A 17,477-nucleotide genomic window follows, 5' to 3' on the forward strand; every position below is an offset into this window, starting at 1 on the left:
CAGGGGACCGGAGGCCAAAGCATATAAGGAAAGGCTGCTGGAATTGGGTATGTCTAGTTTAACGAAGAGAAGGACGAGGGGGGACATGATAGCCGTGTTCCAATATCTCAGGGGCTGCCACAAAGAAGAGGGAGTCAAGTTATTCTCCAAGGCGCCTGAAGGCAGGACAAGAAGCAACGGGTGGAAACTGATCAAGGAGAGAAGCAACCTAGAACTAAGGAGAAACTTCCTGACAGTTAGAACAATTAACCAGTGGAACAACCTGCCTCCAGAAGCGGTGAACGCGCCAACACTGGACGTTTTTAAGAAGAGACTGGATAGCCATTTGTCCGAAATGGTATAGGGTTTCCTGCCTGAGCAGGGGGTTGGACTAGATGACTTACAAGGTCCCTTCCAACTTTACTACTACTACTACTACTACTAATATTATTATTATTATTATTATTATTATTATTATTATTATTATTTCTACTACTACTACTACTACTACTATTATTATTATTATTATTATTATTATTATTATTATTATTATTATTATTACTTGAAAAGCTGGTGGTAAATCAGCACTCCTGTTGACTGATGAGGTTTCCCAGGCTTCAATCACTTCCCTGGCTGTTTTTGTGCTTGCTTGTCTTAACAATCTTAATAGCTGCAAAATCTGTATGCCCTTGTACATTACAGGGCTCTTTTGCATTACTATTTTATTTTTTTGTGTTTTAGTATTCAATGACTATGGGCCCATAGTTTAAGGATTGATATTATAGTTGGGCCATGTGTAACGGACAGACTTGGATGCCAAATTATGATTTTAATATAGCTTTTATCTGTTATTTATTATTTTACTCTAGAATTTTAACTGGATATTCATTGAGTGTTTTTATTTGTTCTGGTCTCTGGCCTTTGACTGTAATAAACTTAAACCTGGAACAGTGTGGATTGAAGATTGGATCCTGCAACATTATCCTGGGACACGTATATTCGCCTTCATTCACAAGTTTATGTTTGCCTGATGGATGCATAATGGGCCATGTGGTCAGTGTTAACTTTTAACAGCTACAGAGATAAACCTTCTCTAGGATGGTCCTGGTGCCACTGTATCCATATATCTTGCTGCTGGTTGTCCTCTTCTGTTTCCTTCCATTTTTCCCAGCATGATAAGACCTCTCAAGAGGACCCAGTCTTTGCATAATACCTATAAACTAATGATCATTTGAACCTGGTCTCTTGTCTGTCTAAAATGGTTCTCTTTGCCCCCTAGGGAGGCGGTTGCCGATTTATCCGCTACGATTGCAAAGTGGAATCTCCCCGCAAGGGATGGAGCCTGATCCACCCGGGACGTCTCACCCACTATCACGAAGGTCTGCCCACCACTTGGGGCACTCGCTACATCATGGTTTCCTTTGTGGACCCCTAACGCTGGCAACCCCTGGCTCCCCCCTCCAGCCCATGGATCATAGAGGGCACCATGGCGAGAGAGGCGCAAAAAACAGGGGACTTTCTCTCTCTCTCTCTCTCTCTCTCTCCAGCTTCGTTGCCACTAAGTGCCTTCAAAAGCAGAGAAAGGGACAATTGGTTTCCAAGTGCAAATGGACTCAGTTACTGCTTGGCCCTTTATCTTTGGTTACCACTAGCATCAGGAGCCACTGTTGCCTTCCTTCCATCATCTCCCATTGCCCCAAGATTGGAGAGGCTGTTCCACTCTTGGGCCAGTTGTTACTTGATCAGGGTCTGCTCCAAGGCCTGTCCCCAATCCCGATGGCTCAGCCTTCAAAGAATTCTTACTGTGCTAAAGAAGATCAGCCTTGTTGGGCTAAGTCTCTCCATAGGATGGATTGGAGCTTGTTGTTCAGTTAAGATGCATCTGATTCTTCGCAACCTCGTGGACTATAGCAGGCCAGGCCCACCTGTGTTGCACTGTCTCCTGGGAGTTTGTCCAAATTCATGTTCGTTGCGTTGATGGCCCTATCTAACCATCTCCTTCTCTGCAGTCCCCTTCTCCCTTTCCTTTCCCAAATATGAGGGTCTTTTCCAAGGAGTCTTTTCTCTTCTCACTTGGTGGCCAAAGTATTTGAGCCTCAACTTCAGTATCTGTCTTTCTAAAGAACAGTCAAGGTTGATGTCCTTTGGGATTTACTGACGGAATCTCCTCGTAGTCCAAGGGACTCCTAGGTCTTCTCCAGCACAATTCGAAAGCGCCATAGGATGGATACAACGCCGAATTCTTCCCTGCCGGAATTCCAGAATTTCATCTCTTCCACTCCTGATTTTCTCCCAAGCTACAATCTGCCGGCGAGCCAGGTTCTCGCCAGGTTCTCTCCGAATCCAATTTTGGCATAATGGGGGCAGGGGCTCAAGATCTGGGTGCTGGTGAAACAAGAAGGGTGCTTCAGCCCAATTCTCATGAGCGAGAAGATCGGGAAGGGGCTGGAAGTTCTGTCGTGGGAGGCTTCATTTTTTTGTTTACACAAAAACAGCTCCAGGAACTCAAAGGAAGCAATGAAGAAAGAGCACAGCTAAATGTCTAATGGAGATTCTCGGTCCTCCAGGTCCTGGTTGTCCCAAAGGTGCTTATTTCAGGAGGCAACTGGACTTTTTTGTTTTATCTTTGAAGACGTTTCGCTTCTCATCCAAGAAGCTTCTTCGGCTCTGACTGGATGGTGGGGCAATGGAAAAGCACCTTTGGGACAACGAAGAAAGAAGATAAAGGACAGATATCATTGGGTTTTCTTCATTCCTGATGCTGGGGGGGGGGAGCCTTCCCTATAGCAGGGCTTTTCAACCAGTGGTACGGGTGCCACCTGTGGTACATTGGCACCTGGCAGGTGGTACGCGACCATCCTAGAAAAGTGGTAGCGGGAGAGGGGAATGAGCTGAACCGGTGGCAGCACCGCACAAGCCTGAGCGAGAGACGGATGGAGCTGCAGGGCTGTCAGGGCTCAGCGGAAGCGCCAGGATCAGCGCCAGGCTCCAACTGGAGCTCGGCGCTGATCCTAGCGCTTCTGCTGAGCCCTGAAGAAGCACCAATCAGCTGGAACGTTGCAGCATCTCCAGGGTCTTGTGATTTACCTTCAGATGCTTGGCAACTGATTCATATTTATGACGGTCACAGTGTCCCAGGGTCATGTAAAGTGACCAAAACCTGCTGCAACCACCCAGCAGATGGGGGGAATAAAAACCAAACATCCCCCCCCTCCACTGCCAATCCTCAACAGAAATTCTCACAACAATGAAAACCTCCGACAGGAGGAAGAGCACTGCCGGGTGGGTAGGCAGGTGTCTTGCTCGGCTGTGGCTTGGGGGTCACTTTTTTCAGTGCCATTGTAACTTCGAACAGTCACTAAGCGAACTGTTGTAAGTCAAGGACTACCTATACTTTATCACTTTTTTTTTTTTTTGGTCATCAAGTTTTTGACACCTTGCTAGGCGACTGGTGGTACTCGGATGTTGCCATATCCTAAAAGTGGTACAATGGGGGAAAAGGTTGAAAAGCCCTGCCCTATAGGCATGCCTCTTGACTCAGTTGGCCGGGAAAGAGGGAGGGAGGAGGACATGGAAGGCTGACTACAGTTACAAATCACCCCACCCAAAAATGGCTCTCAATGCATTTTCAAATTCCTAGGAATATTAAGCAGTGTAATGGGAGCAGCCGACACCACTCGCTTCTTATTTTCCAGTGCTGGCTAGAATCCCAGGGCTAAAAGTCTTTCAGTCATGTTACATAAAGGGTGGTTTGTATCTGTTTGACAGCTAAAAGGCTCTTCGTTCAAGATGGCTTCTTTCCACTCCTTGAGCCTTGTGGCTCTCTGAGGGAGGCTCACAACCTTGTGTAGCCTCTCACAATACTGCGTGCCATGGATCTATCGGTCTGTGCGGATGGAGGGGTGGCAGTGTGCGAGCCGTACGAAGCGTGCTTTAAATTATTTCCTGTTTGACAGCACACTAAATAAAGCTCCATTTTAAAAGAGGCAGGCATGCTCAGCCTTATTCGAGAAGGGGAAAAAATAAAAGTTTTACAACCCGGGCTGTGCTTTGGTTCAAGATCGTTAGGTTAGTCAAGATCACTGGAAGAGATTGTAGAGATCGGCTACTCAGTGGGGAATCCACTGAAACATCTCTAGCAGAAGAGTCTAGTCTGAGAATCTTTAGTAAAGACCTTGCTGTTTCATGTGGCTGTCTGTTCCACCGCCTAACAGCCCGTAATTCATCCTTCCTGACACCTAGCCTCCATCTACCATTTAACCAAATGTTTTTAGATGTTTGTAATGATACGAGGGTGATGTGCACGAACTAAACCAGTGTTGTCAACCTTGGCTGGTTTTAAGATGTGTGGACTTCAACTCCCAGAATTCCTCCGCCAGCATTCTGGGAGTTGAAATCTGCACGTCTTAAACCTGCAGACGTTGACAAATACTGAACTAAACGAAGGGATCAACTGGCCTTCCAGAATCTCCCGAGCCAGAAATTCTAAATCAGTTGGGAATTCTTAAAATTTCCGATGGGCAGAAAACCAGCCCAGCCATTCGAGAGATCCATCCCTGATTTTTCCTTCTGGAACCAGCCATGCCTCTTCTTGTTTCTGCAACTGGAACAACTGAGCCATCCGTTCAAAGCTTTCCCCGCCAAGGCAGCCGAATAATCCGCCTTTTAGCACCAGCCAACAGGAGCGAGCTCAGCCCAACTAAGTGAATTTTACACAGAGGCCTCTATTCTTATCTCCAGTTGCAAACTGGAAACGCAATCCTGAACTGAAATATTAGGAATTCTCCTATGTCAGGCTCGTGTCCTCCAGCTGAGTTTTGAACCTGGAAGGCCCCATAGTTTCGTACAACCTATTAAGCCAACCGGTGATTTGATCCCTTCAGGCTTTATTTAAAGGGAACCATTTTGGTTTAGCGGATTTGCTATTTTGGTCAAATTCCAATCTCGGCAGTAAGAGACTCTTTTATTAAGTAGGGAGAAGCAAAAACTGAAGGCAAGCACTGGCACATTTTGTTCATCTGTATTTAAAAAAAAAAAGGCCGTTTGGGATAAAAAAAAACACAAGCGAGGTCACACACCGCAAGCAAATATGGCGCAGAATAAATTAAAATACAATCTCCTCCGCTTTCCCCCCACCCCCCCTCCAAGCCGAAATTCCTCCAGCTCGAGAGCTAAAGAGGGCGACACATTTAATAAATACGAGCCGATCCGTGGTGAGCTTTCCAGACCGGGAGGCGAGAGAAGAGGAATTCCTTGCTTTTGCAAAGGAGAAAAATCCAGGATAGATCAAGGCAGGTTAGCATGAAGGAGAAAAGTTTGTTGAACTCTTGAGGGTGAGAAGAAGAGTTAGAATAAGCTGGGTCCACAGAGTCCTGGATTCCTGGCCTCAGAAAAGGACAGGAACTGAGGTAGAGGACGGCGCTCACCTGAGCCCAGGTTTAAGGACCACTGGGAAGGTTTGAAGTATTGGCCGTGGCAGCACCAGGTTCAGGATAAGGATATTGGTAATACCAGTGTGGATCCCGTTTGCAAGACGCATTTTATGGGGACGGGGGGGGGGAGTCTGTTCTGCCTACCAGAGTTCTACCAGCGAAGGGCAAGGCACGTCCATGTGTCGACATAGGTGAAGTACAAACCAGCCCGCAACCCGCCCCAAAACAAGGCCTACGGGTGGTAGGCCTGAATCGTTACATGTATTTGAACAGGTGGATAAGTCATTGCAAAAACGGTGGGGCAAGTAGAACACCTGCTCAGGTCAAACGGACCCTTCTGGTTAAACAAAACAAGGCAGTAATCCATTTGATCGTATCTCGGATCCGGGAACTTCCTAAAATATGGCACCATTGCTATCTCAAGGTACAAGATGAGTGTGCGAAGTTGAGTGTCCCCTCTTTACGCCAATCCTCTGAGAAGGTTCATGGTCATCCCTCAGGAACACTGAGATGCCAAGCAGAGTCGGAGGAGTTAGGACACAACTTGGGAACAATCGGAACAGGACGTCGTTGCCGAGTCTGTCAACTCTGCAATGCAACTGAAAATGCAGTCTTGTCGCCCCCTTCTGGCAGAAGGGGCGTGTTTGAAGCAATGCCTTTGCTGCCTCTACTGGCTAGCTTATGGCATTGCAGCTGCCATAAACTTCGGACAGTCAACTGGGCATGCTTGCATCTCTCTCTTCCGCTCTCTCACCCTTCAGTAGCCTTTCAGCCGAAACACCACTGCTCTCCATCATCCTCCCCGTCTTCAGCGCCTTCTTGAGGCAAATGCTGCTCCACGCCCAGCGAAATGGAAGTCGAGCCTTGAGTCCAGCCGTGAGATTGATTGCAGGCCGGGTGTCCCCGTCACTTGCTTGGTTGACTGTGCAGCTTCAGTCTCAGGCTGAGCTGTACTTGCTTTTGACGCAATTGGTGCGCATCAGCTGCAGCTGGCGAGCCACCTGGAGGACACGGTAACGCTCACGGAGGTTGCGGCGGCGTACGTGTTCGTTTGTGATCTCCTGCACGTAGGAAGAGGGGAACCAGCCCTTCTTGCCATCGGCTAGGCGTATGCCCTCGTACCAGCCTGTAGCATGGGGGGGGGGGGAGAGGAGAGGACAAAGGAGAGGAGAGGAAGGGAGAGAAGAGAAAGGAAAACAGAGGAGAGGAGAGGAAGACAGGAGAATAAGGGAGAGGAAAGAAAGGGACAGAGGAGAGGAGATAGAGGAGAGGAGAGGAAGACAAGAGGTGAAGATAAAGGAGATGGGACAAGACCAGAGCATACAAGAGGAGGGGAAAACGAGAGGAGAGGAGAGGAAGACAGAGGAGAGGAGACAAGACCAGAGCAGATGAGAGGAAGAGAGATGAGAGAAGGGAAGAGGAGAGGAGAGGACAGGAAGACAGAGGAGAGGAGAGGAAGATAGAGGAGATGAAGACAAAGAAGAGACAAGAGCAGACGAAGGGAGAGGAGGAGAGAGAAGGGAAGAGGAGTGGAGAGGAGAGGAAGATAGAGGAGACGAGATGAGACGAGACAAGACCAGAGCAGATGAGAGGGAGAGGAGAGAGGAGAGGAAGGCAGAGGAGAGGAGACAAGACCAGAGCAGATGAGAGGAAGAGAGAGGAGAGAAGGGAAGAGGAGAGGACAGGAAGGGAGAGGAGAGGAGAGGAAGATAGAGGAGACGAGATGAGACAAGACCAGAGCAGACGAGAGGAGACAAAAAAAGGCAACAATCAAGACCTCTGCATCCTTTTCTTCACTTCAAAATGTCTTGGGAGACTGTCCTGTTGCTGTGTGAAGCTCCAACAAGCACATTCCTGCTGAATCAGCCCCATCCTAATACAGGTAGTCCTCAACTTACAACCATTCATCTAATGATCAATTGCACCGAAAAAAGTGACTTACTACATGACCATTTTTCACATGACTGTTGCAGCATTCCCATGTTCACGTGATCAACATCTATGGCAATGTTTCTCACCTTTGGCTGGGAGGAATTCTGGGAATTAAAGTCCAGGTATCTTTAAAAGTTGCCAAGACTGAGAAACACTGGTCTAGGGAGCCCCCCCCCCCCCCAAAAAAAACCCCAGGAGCACCTTTTGTGACTCACCAATGTTATTAAAAGGCAGAAGCTCTCGCTGGAACTCATAAGGCTTTCTGCCTTTAAAAAAAAAATTGAGTCAGAAAAGGTGCAAGCAGACTCCTGTTTTTATTTTGTCTGGGGGCTTTGTTTGTTTGTTTTTGCTATGCAAGGAAGGATGAGATTGAATATAATCCATACATTCTGTGCTGAGGTGGATAATCCATACATTCTGTGCTAGGGTTGGCTATAAAGCTCTAGAGGCCTGGAGACTAAAACATACGAAGAACGGCTGCGGGACTTGGATTTGGCTAGTCTAAAAAAAGGAAGAAACGGGGGCAACATGATGACAGTATTCCAGTATTTGAGGGGCTGCCACCAAGAAGGGGGTCAAACTATTCTCCAAAACACCAGAGGGCAGGACAAGAAATAATGGTTGGAAACTGATCAAAGAGAGAAGCAACCTGGAATTAAGGAGAAACAATTGAGGACAATTAACGAGTGGAACAGCTTGCCTTCAGAAATTCTGGGTGCTCCATCACTGGAGGTTTTTAAGAAGAGACTAGACAGTCACTTATCTGAAATGGTATAGGTCAGTGGTGGCGAACCTATGGCACGGGTGCCAGAGGCGGCACTCGGAGCCCTCTCTGTGGGCACGCGCACCGTCGCCCCAGCCTTGCCTCCATGCGTGACCCCCTCCTCACCAGCAACCTCCCTGGAGGAGACTCGCCCTCGAGCGTGCCCCACACGGAGCAACGCAGCCAAGGACATGGCAGCCAGGCAGCGTAGACAAGACTCTGCCCTCACGCCCCAACGCGCACAGTTGATGCTGTGGGGGGTTGGCAGAGGGCGTGGCCGCCATGGCGCTGCAGGGTGGAGTGGAGTGGGGATGGGGCAGGGCAGGGGGTGGAGCGGGGACGGGGCCAGGTTTTGGGCACTTGGTCTCTAAAAGGTTCGCCATTACTGGTATAGGTTCTCCTGCTTGAGCAGGGGGCTGGATTAGTAGACCTTCAAGGTCCCTTCCAGCTCTACTCTATTCTAGACCAATTATTACCCAATATTGCACAGTACGTGAGATAAAGTTGAGTTTGCTCAAGGAGGCAATACAAACACACCCCTAGCAATTTTTGCTATCGCTTTTTCTCAGATGCTTACAGCCTAGCCTGGGATCACCTGATGATCTCCCTTTCAAGGGCCACTGAAGCACCACAGCGTTACACAGTCAGGATGGCCAATGTTCTAAATGGTGGAGGGCCATTTTCTTCCATGACACCCTCTCCGTGTTGGGGACTGCAACTTGCAGGTGGCTGAAAATTGGGGGAAGGTGCTGGAGACTCCGAACGGACCTTGAAGGATCAAAGAGAATCCTTTAGCAGAGGATTCTGCTAAAAAAAACGCCATCTTTTCGGTTAAGAAGCCCCACAGCTGAGGCTCCAGTTTCTAAGTCGTTTCAGAGAAAGAAGAGAAAGAAACTGCAACGGTTAGGGAAGGTCACATCCCCAAGGCTCACCCTCGGTTTTGCGTAACACGTTGACTATGTCTGTTGGTTCGAGATTCAGCTCGTCTGCCTGGGTTGCGCTGTAGGTCTCTGTGCACTGAACCTGGGGACAATCTGCGGAAAGGGAAGAGAAAAAAATAACGTAATAAATTTTTTGTTATGAAAATTAGAAGAAGAGGGAAAAAGGAAAAAGAAGGAAAGGTATCAAGTGTCTATGTGGTGGTAGGGAATAAACTTCCTGGCCCCTTATGTATTTATTAAATTTATACCCCATTTTTTTCTGTAACATCATCATGCATAGCACTCAGAATAGCAGAGTTGGCAGGGACCTTGGAGGTCTTCTAGTCCAACCCCCTACTGAAGCAGGAAACCCTATACCAGTGATGGCGAATCTTTTAGAGACTGAGTGCCCAAACTGCAACCCAAAACCCACTTATGCATCATCGGGTGCCGAGTGGGTGTGGCCCATTGGGTGGGTGTGGCCCATAGGGTGGGCATGGCTGCAGTGGTAATGGCAGACTGGGTGGGACTAAAAAGTTCAATCAATCAATTCCAACTTTGCAAGATTTTTTTTTTCCCACGAGAAGTTGAAATTGACTGATTGAACCCTTTTGGTTTTTTGTACACGGCGGCGGAGGCCTAAAGCGAAAAGGTTTTATAAAACCCAGCTGAAGGCCTAGGACTGGGGTGACGGCGCACGTGCCCACAGAGAGGGCTCTGAGAGCCGCCTCTGGCACCCGTGCCATAGGTTCGCCACCACTGCCCTATACCCTCAGACCAATGGTTGTCCAATTTCTTCTTAAACACTTCCAGTGTTGGAGCATTCACAACTTCTGGTGGCAAGTCATTCCATTGGTTAATTGTTCTCACTGCCAGGAAATTTCTCCTTAGGTCTAGTTTGGTTCTCTCCTTGATTAATTTCCATCCATTGCTTCTTGTCCTGCCTTCAGGTGCTTTGGAGAATAACTTGGCCCCCTCTTCTTTGTGGCAGCCCCTGAGATATTGGAACATGACTACCGTGTCACCCCTAGTCTTTCTTTTCATTAAACTAGACATACCCAATTCCTGCAACCGTTCTTCGTATGTTTTATCTTCCTCTCCCTTAATCATTTTTTTTTTGCTCTTCTGCTTGCTCTAGCCTCCAGCCTTAACCACTAAAGCAAACTGGCCTTAGGTAAATTGGAAATTGGGAAAGGAAAAAATCAACCCAGCCACAGAAAACCAAATTTAGCCTGAAAGGCAATGTTGAAATCTGTTTGAAAGGTCAAAATACGAGAAATGGTGTTTCCATCTTGGCTATTTTAGCCTCCCCAGCACGAAGCGGACAAACCGCTGACAGATCCAGAAGTGGAACAGCAGTGTGATGTTCCTCAAGTTTTCTAGCCTTTGAACAAGAAGCAGCAGAAGGGGGGGGGGGATTAAAAGGAACACAGCCAAAACGTCTCACCCCAATCTTCATAGATGGTTTCCTGCTTGTTATTAGCTTGGGATTCATGGCATGGGAAAGCACCCATCCAGCGGTGCATATCGGATCTGGAAAAGACAGTTTTGGAGATACACTGTTTGGGTTTCATTCATTCATTCATTCATTCATTCATTCATTCAATATGGCTTCTCATCTACCAGATGCGACTGGATGACTAACAATTCACTGTAAACAATGCAAAGAATAATGATCAATAAAGCATTTTAAAAAAACACAACAGTCACCGGAAAGCACATCCCAGAATATCTGCCGATCAGTAGCAATAGCAACAACACTTAGACTTATATACCACTTCGTATTCGTTCTCTCTAAGCGGTTTACAGAATCAGCCTATTGCCCTCAACAATCTGGGTCCTCGTTTTACCAGAAGGATGAAAGGCAGAGTCAATCTTGAGCTGGTCAGGATTGAACTCCTGGCAGTGGGCAGAGTTTGCCTGCAATGCTGCATTCTAACCACTGCACCACCACAGCCTCCAGGAATATCTCCAATTTTCCATTGGTTTCTGGCAAAAAAAAACCTCATACAACCTCCCATAGGAATACATTGATTCATTTAATGACCCCTGCATTTTCTTAACAACCACTGCGAAAAGGTTCATAAAATTGGGTCCGGTCATGTGACTGCCTCAATTTATGTCATGAGTATGATGGAAATTCTGGGCTCCATAATAATAAGTCAAGGACTACCTGTACACATTCTTGATCTAGATTTAACGTTCTAGCCCTCTGGAAAAAAAAACCAAAATGGGCTACGCTGATCACCTCTCCCTTCTATTTATAAATGAGGTACAGTTACTACCCCCTTTCCTAACTCTCTTCCCGCCCGTATGTGGCTACTTACTGCGTCGGGGCTCGACAGAGGCGTTCACTACTCCGCCCTTGGTGGTTCTCCATCAATGTCAGATAGAAGCTGTTCTCTGCATTTGGGCTGTTGGAGGCGTCCTCGCAGTTCTGGGCATGGACCAGCGAGCGATGGGCATAATCCAGCACCACAAAGCGTTCTGAGCTGCAGCAAAAGGCAGGAGCAGATCCGGAACAGAAGCAAAGAAAATCCATCAGTTGAATCCAAACTCGGTTTCTTTTCAAGAATTGTGACTGACAGCAGCTGCTCCCCCAATGGCTGTTTCCCAGATGAATGGGCCTGCATACGGGGGATCAACGTCAACCACTGTGGAGATCTAGGACCTGCAGATGAATAGACCTAGTAGTTCCCCAACCACAGGAATCTGGTTTAGATCGCTACAGTTCTCATCTAGGAGTAGAGATGAGACCAAGAGCACTTAAGACTTATATACTGCTTCACAATGCTTTCTAGCCCTCTTTAAGCAGAGTTTGCAGGGCCAGCCTCTTGCCCCCAACAATCTGGGTCCTCATTTTAACCAACCTCGGAAGGATGGAAGGCTGAGTTCAACCTTGAGCCAGTCAGGATCAAACTCCCCGTAGAGCAGTGGTTCTCAACCTTTTTTAATGCCGCGACCCCCAACTGGTCGTAAGTCGAGGACTAAACCGGTCGTAAGTTGAGGACTAAACCGGTCGTAAGTCGAGGACTTTCCCTGCCCGGGAGCGCCGCGCATGCGTGGTTCCGCCCCCTGCGCCAGCCGAGGCATAGCTGGCAAGCGGCAGAGACGGAGCAGGCCGACCACCAGCTGGCCCAGCCCAAGGGAGGTAAGGCACCCGCCGGAAAAGGGGAGAAAAATGGCGGACAGCCTTGCTTGGCGACCCCCGTGAAATGGTCGATCGACCCCAAATGGGGTCGCGACCCATAGGTTGAGAACCGCTGCTGTAGAGAGCTGAATTATGCTGCAATACTGCATTCTAACCACTGCACCACCACAGCTCCTTTAATCATTCCACCTTGCCTGGTGGAATGACACTTTGCACCAGAGGCAGAAGTCTCTGTTGTTGTTGTTTTTTTAATGACAAGTTTCTAGGCCTCAAGATTTGAAGCAGGAGGCTTGGAAAGCAGGTCATGCTCCACTCTCAAACTTGCAAAATTTGCAGAAGCAGAACCATAGCCCAAACTTCACTGCCTCTCCAATTCTCCATCCCCTCAAAATTTGACCTTGGGGCAGAGGTGAAGTTTTGCCCTCCTCCTCCTCCTCCTCCTCCTGCCTCTTCTATAGATACACCCCTTTTAATGCAGCCATGTGTAGACTAATGGTCCTGTTGCCAGAATTTTCGGCCTAGGCCTAGGCCAGGGGTAGTCAACCTTGGCTCTTTTATGACTCGTGGACTTCAACTCCCAGAATTCCTGAGCCAGCCATGCTGAGGGGAAAGGGAGAGTTTCCAAGCTGAGCCATGGTGGCTCAGGAATTCTGGGAGTTGAAGTCCACGAGTCATAAAAGAGCCAAGGTTGACTACCCCTGGCCTAGGCCTTAAGGACTCACCTCTTGCGCTGAGTGACCAACAGCAGGTCATTGAAGAGGAACAGGTAGATGGGGACCAGTTTGGGCTTGTTGCCAAAGATGGTGCCACGATGCACAACTTCCAAGAGCTCCCCCTGCTTTAGCAGCTGTCGGCTCTGAGAAATGATTGGAACGGCCTAAATCGGAAAGAGAATCGTTAGAAAAAGTGCCTGGAAGCCGTCTGGATTTTCGCAAGGAAGGAGAACAAAGATTCCCTGAGCAAACTCACAGATTAAGGCCGTGAATTTCTCAAACTTGGCCACTTTAAGATGCGTGCACTACAACTCCCAGAATTCCTCAGCCAGTCTTGCTGGCTATGGAATTCTGGGAGCTGAAGTCCACACATCTGAACATAGCCGAAATTGAGAAACTTTGTGGTAGCCGGCTGTGGAATTCTGGAAACTGAAGTCCACACATAGTTGAAACTGAGAATTGTATTGATTAAGATTGTTTGTTTGTTTGTTTGTTTGTTTGTTTGTTTGATTGATTGATTGATTGATTGATTGATTGATTGATTGGCTGACTGATTGATTGCCATCAATCATTTCTTACTCTTCTGCAAAATATATTCTGGGGGTATAGTTTTATTTTCCAATTATCACATTTGGGATTGCAGAAGGTTTAAGAAAGCCTGCTTTTCATCATGGTTATTTTCTGATTTGGGTATTATCTGTATGAATAAAGGACATATTTTTCCCTAGTTAATCTAATCACGACATAAACCTAAGACTGAAAATCAGGCTTGTCAGATGCTATATTTTTTTTTATCCTGCTCTATGGAGTAGAGAGTTGGTCTCTGACAGAAGGCCACCTGAAGAGACTAGAAGCATTTGAAATGTGGATTTACAGGCGGCTGTTACGTATAAGCTGGGTTGACAAGATCAGAAATGAGGAGGTGATAAGCCGCCTGGGAAAGCCCAGGGAAATCATCAAAACAATTAAAAAACGAAAATTAGAATATTTCAGACATGTGATGCGACACCCAGAAAAAATATGGCATACTCTATTTAATCCTCCAGGGAAAGATTGAAGGCAAACGAGGTCCAGGCAGAAGAAGAACATCGTGGCTTCAAAATCTAAGGGACTGGTTTGGACAAAACTCAGCAGCACTTTTTCGTGCGGCTGCTGATAAAAACAGGATCGCCAACATGATCGCCAACGTCCGATAACGGATATGGCACAAGAAGAAGAAGAAGTTAATCTAAAGCAGTTTTTCCTGTGGACTTCAACTCCCAGAATTCCCCAGCTGGTCCATACGTCTTAGAATCGCCAAGGTTGCAAAACACTGGCTCAGGGTATTCCAAGGCAGACAATCCTTTAAGAGTGAGCTTGCCAAAAGGGCAGTCTTTAATGTGTAAAACCTAGTTTCTCATACCCCTTGAATTGTGTAATCTGAGGATCCCTTGCAGGAAAAATATCACCATGCCACCTCCTAAATGCACAACCCCAGGCAGCCGTATCTTCTTTTAAATTCCCCAATTCATGCAAGCCCACTTGGAGGGCCGTGGGGACAAGCTGTGGCAGGCTAGGACAAGCCCCCACGGAAGGACCCAAGCCAAACCCCTTCAGACCTTCAGCTTATCAAACTCAATCTTGCTGGCCGTGTGGATCAGCTCTTCCATATGACGCATCCGGCCGACCTCGGAGTTACATTCCTCTATGATCTAAAGAAGAGATTTGGAAATGTGGGATAGAAGAGAAAGAGAAGAGTCCATTTTTTTAGGCTTTCTAAAGTTACTGACTGCCCCCCCCCGAAAGAAAACTACCGAAACGTGGCTCCATGAAGCATCAATCCAAGCAAAAGCATTCTCCAAAATATGGTAAGGTGCCAACAAGATGTGTTTTTCTTTTCTTTTTTCCCATTCTTTTTTTTCTCCTCCAGCATTTAGAAACACAGTACAGGTAGTCCTCAACTTACAACAGTTCATTTAGTGACCGTTCAACATCACTGAAAAAAATGACTTATAACTGAATGTCTATGGCACAGGTCGGCAACCCGCGGCTCCGGAGCCGCGTGTGGCTCTTTGAGCCTTCTCCTGCGGCTCCAAGCCTCCTCAACCATTTGCAAGAGAGAGAGAGTGAGGGGCACTTGCGCTTCCCTTCTCTCTCCCTCCCCCTCTCTCCCTCTCTCCCTCTCTCCCTCTCTCTCTCTGTGTAAAAAAGAGAGTGGCCTCACACTGTTCTCAGACAAGCTGACAAGCTTATTGGGCAGGGCTCTTGCCTTTGCTGGTCTCTCTCACACAGAGAGAGAGAGAGAGGAGGGGGGAGGGAGAGAAGGGAAGCGCAAGTCTCTCTCTCTCTCTCTCTCTCTCTCTCTCTCTCTCTCTCTCTCTCTCCCTCTCTCTGAGTCGGGGAAGAGGACTGTCAGACCAAGGGCAGGAGAGAGCCAGCCCAATAAGAATGTGTATCAGCTTGTCAGAGAACAGCATGAAGCCAGCTTGCCAGGTAAAGCTTGTTTCTGGCAAAATGAACCCAAATCGCCTTTATGTGACTACAGGTTGTTGCAAACAACTACCTGTGTTTCCCTGAAAATAAGAGCAGGTCTTATATTAATTTTTGCTCCAAAAGAAGCATTAGGGCTTATTTTTCAGTTAGAGCTTATATTCGTGGAAATACGGTACTAAATGCATCCATTGATGTTAACTGGGGTTTATTTTTGGGGTGGGGCTTATATTATGAGCGTCCTGAAAAAATATTGCTAGGGCTTATTTTCCGGTGGGGTCTTCTTTTCGGGGAAACCCGCTATAAAGATGGGCCGATTGTCAAGTTGCCCAAATATGATCATGTGATCCTGGAGGGGGTGGGTGAAGGGGAGTAGTGACCGTCAGAACTTGGAAATGGGATCATAAATAACTCTGGGAAGGTCCGTTGTAAGTTTGAAGGGTCGCTAAGTGGTTAGTCATAAGTAGAGGATTATCTGTATACAGGAAGAAGGCAATGGTAAAGGTAGTCCTTGACGTACGACTATAATTGAGCCCAAAATTTCTGTTGTTAAGTGAGACATTGGTTAAGTGAGTTTTGCCCCATTTTACGACTTTTCCTTGCTACCGCTGCTAAGTGAATCACTGCGGTTGGTAAGTTAGAGAACCCGGTCGTTAAGTGAATCTGGCTTCCCCACTGATTTTGCTTGTCAGAAGGTCCGCAAAAGGGAATCATATGACCTTGAGATACAGCAACGGTCATAAGTATGAACCAATTGCTTAGTATCTGAATTTTTTTTTAAAAAAAAAAGTTTTATTGAGTTTTATAGGGTTAGGGATAAAATAGGGTCAGGGTAAGGGCTGGGGTTTAGGGTGGGGTTGAGATCAGGATTAGGATTGGGACAGGATTGGGGTCAACATTGGGATTATCCTCCAGTAACATTTTCAATACCTAGCAAACAGACTATTGTCCGGGTACATATATTTAGCTAACAATAGTTAATATAGTAATAGATAACTGTAATAAGTATAGTAAACAGTAATAATAAACAGTATTAATTAATCAATACGTAATATTTTTCTTACTAGGATATATTCAAAATAATAACACAGCAACGGTCATAAGTATGAACCAATTGTCTAGCATCTGAATTTTGATCCCACAATCGTGGGGATGCTGCAAAGGTCGTAAGTGTGAAAAATGGTCCTGAGTCCCATTTTTCAGTGCCGTTGTAACTTTGTACGGTCGCTAAATGAATGGTTGTAAGTTGAGGACAACCTGTATAAGCCTCATGGGTAGTCATTCCAATTTGTTCTTTAAATGGCACAGATGTCCATGAGGTTACTAAGAATCTAGCTGTGCTCCAAAGGACAAAAAAAAATTGAACTCCAATTATTTGGACTTCAATTCCCACAATGCTTTGCCTTTGTCTAGCCAGGCTAGTATTGATGGGAGCTGACCATGATGATAGTTAGAGGGTGCCAGGTTGGGGAATGGCCGACTTGATCCCTGCTATCTCAGGGTTGAAATGAGGGGTCCCTGGTGCTCTCCGAGGTTGTTGTTTTTTTCTTGCAGACATCTCATTACCAAACTAGCTAACATCATCAGTGTTTGCCTCTGTTAATGAGTACCTTTACCTTGGAAACAGAAGCTAGAGCCTTCATGGCGTTTTGTTCTCGCAAAGAAGCTTCCTCTGTCCGGCGCAGAATATTCTAGACACACACAAAATAAAACCAGAGGTTAGCACTGAGCAAAGGCCCTGAATTCAGAAGAGTTTGAATTGCCCTGGTCTTAAGGCAGAAAACTCAGGTCATCCCAATCATTAAAAAACATTCCAAGCTGAAAAGAGGAATTTGTTGAGGTTCAAATAAATCCAGAGAGGCTGACTGGAAACATTGGACCAAACTGTTTGGGGTTTAAATTATAGGGGCAGAGTCAAATGTGAAACCTTTTGCACACTTCTGGTTCCGCATCCTATTCTCACAATCTAAAAACACTCCTCCAACTGGGTTTCTGACCTGCTCAGAAATCTGTGCTTCACAGAAGACACACCATTCACACAACAGCCAAGGGAAAAAAAGTGATGAGGATGAGGATGAGGATGAGGATGAGGATGAGGAGGAGGAGGAGGAGGAGGAG

The 17,477-nt window shown here is 46.8% G+C and overlaps 2 protein-coding genes across 2 annotated transcripts in view; one reads left to right on the forward strand and one right to left on the reverse strand.

Moving 5' to 3' along the window:
- The window catches only part of PLOD3 (procollagen-lysine,2-oxoglutarate 5-dioxygenase 3), a 35,328-nt gene extending 33,911 nt beyond the window's left edge, over nt 1-1,417 (forward strand). Inside the window, exon 18 of the mRNA XM_015820301.1 lies at nt 1,259-1,417. Coding sequence (XP_015675787.1) covers nt 1,259-1,414 — 156 coding nt within the window. The 3' untranslated portion in view covers nt 1,415-1,417. The remainder of the gene's footprint in view (nt 1-1,258) is intronic.
- Nucleotides 1,418-6,333: 4,916 nt separating this feature from the next.
- The window catches only part of LOC107291317 (rho guanine nucleotide exchange factor 15-like), a 73,446-nt gene continuing 62,302 nt past the window's right edge, over nt 6,334-17,477 (reverse strand). The window contains exons 11-17 of the mRNA XM_029284914.1: nt 16,976-17,050; nt 14,489-14,581; nt 12,900-13,054; nt 11,354-11,518; nt 10,474-10,559; nt 9,039-9,140; nt 6,334-6,537 (exon numbers count right to left, since the gene is read on the reverse strand). Of these exons, the coding sequence (XP_029140747.1) occupies nt 6,350-6,537; nt 9,039-9,140; nt 10,474-10,559; nt 11,354-11,518; nt 12,900-13,054; nt 14,489-14,581; nt 16,976-17,050 (864 nt within the window). The 3' untranslated portion in view covers nt 6,334-6,349. The remainder of the gene's footprint in view (nt 6,538-9,038; nt 9,141-10,473; nt 10,560-11,353; nt 11,519-12,899; nt 13,055-14,488; nt 14,582-16,975; nt 17,051-17,477) is intronic.

Source organism: Protobothrops mucrosquamatus, unplaced genomic scaffold, assembly GCF_001527695.2.
Source record: "Protobothrops mucrosquamatus isolate PMUCROS unplaced genomic scaffold, P.Mucros_1.0 scaffold1116, whole genome shotgun sequence".
NCBI classification, from domain to species: Eukaryota; Metazoa; Chordata; class Lepidosauria; order Squamata; family Viperidae; genus Protobothrops; species Protobothrops mucrosquamatus.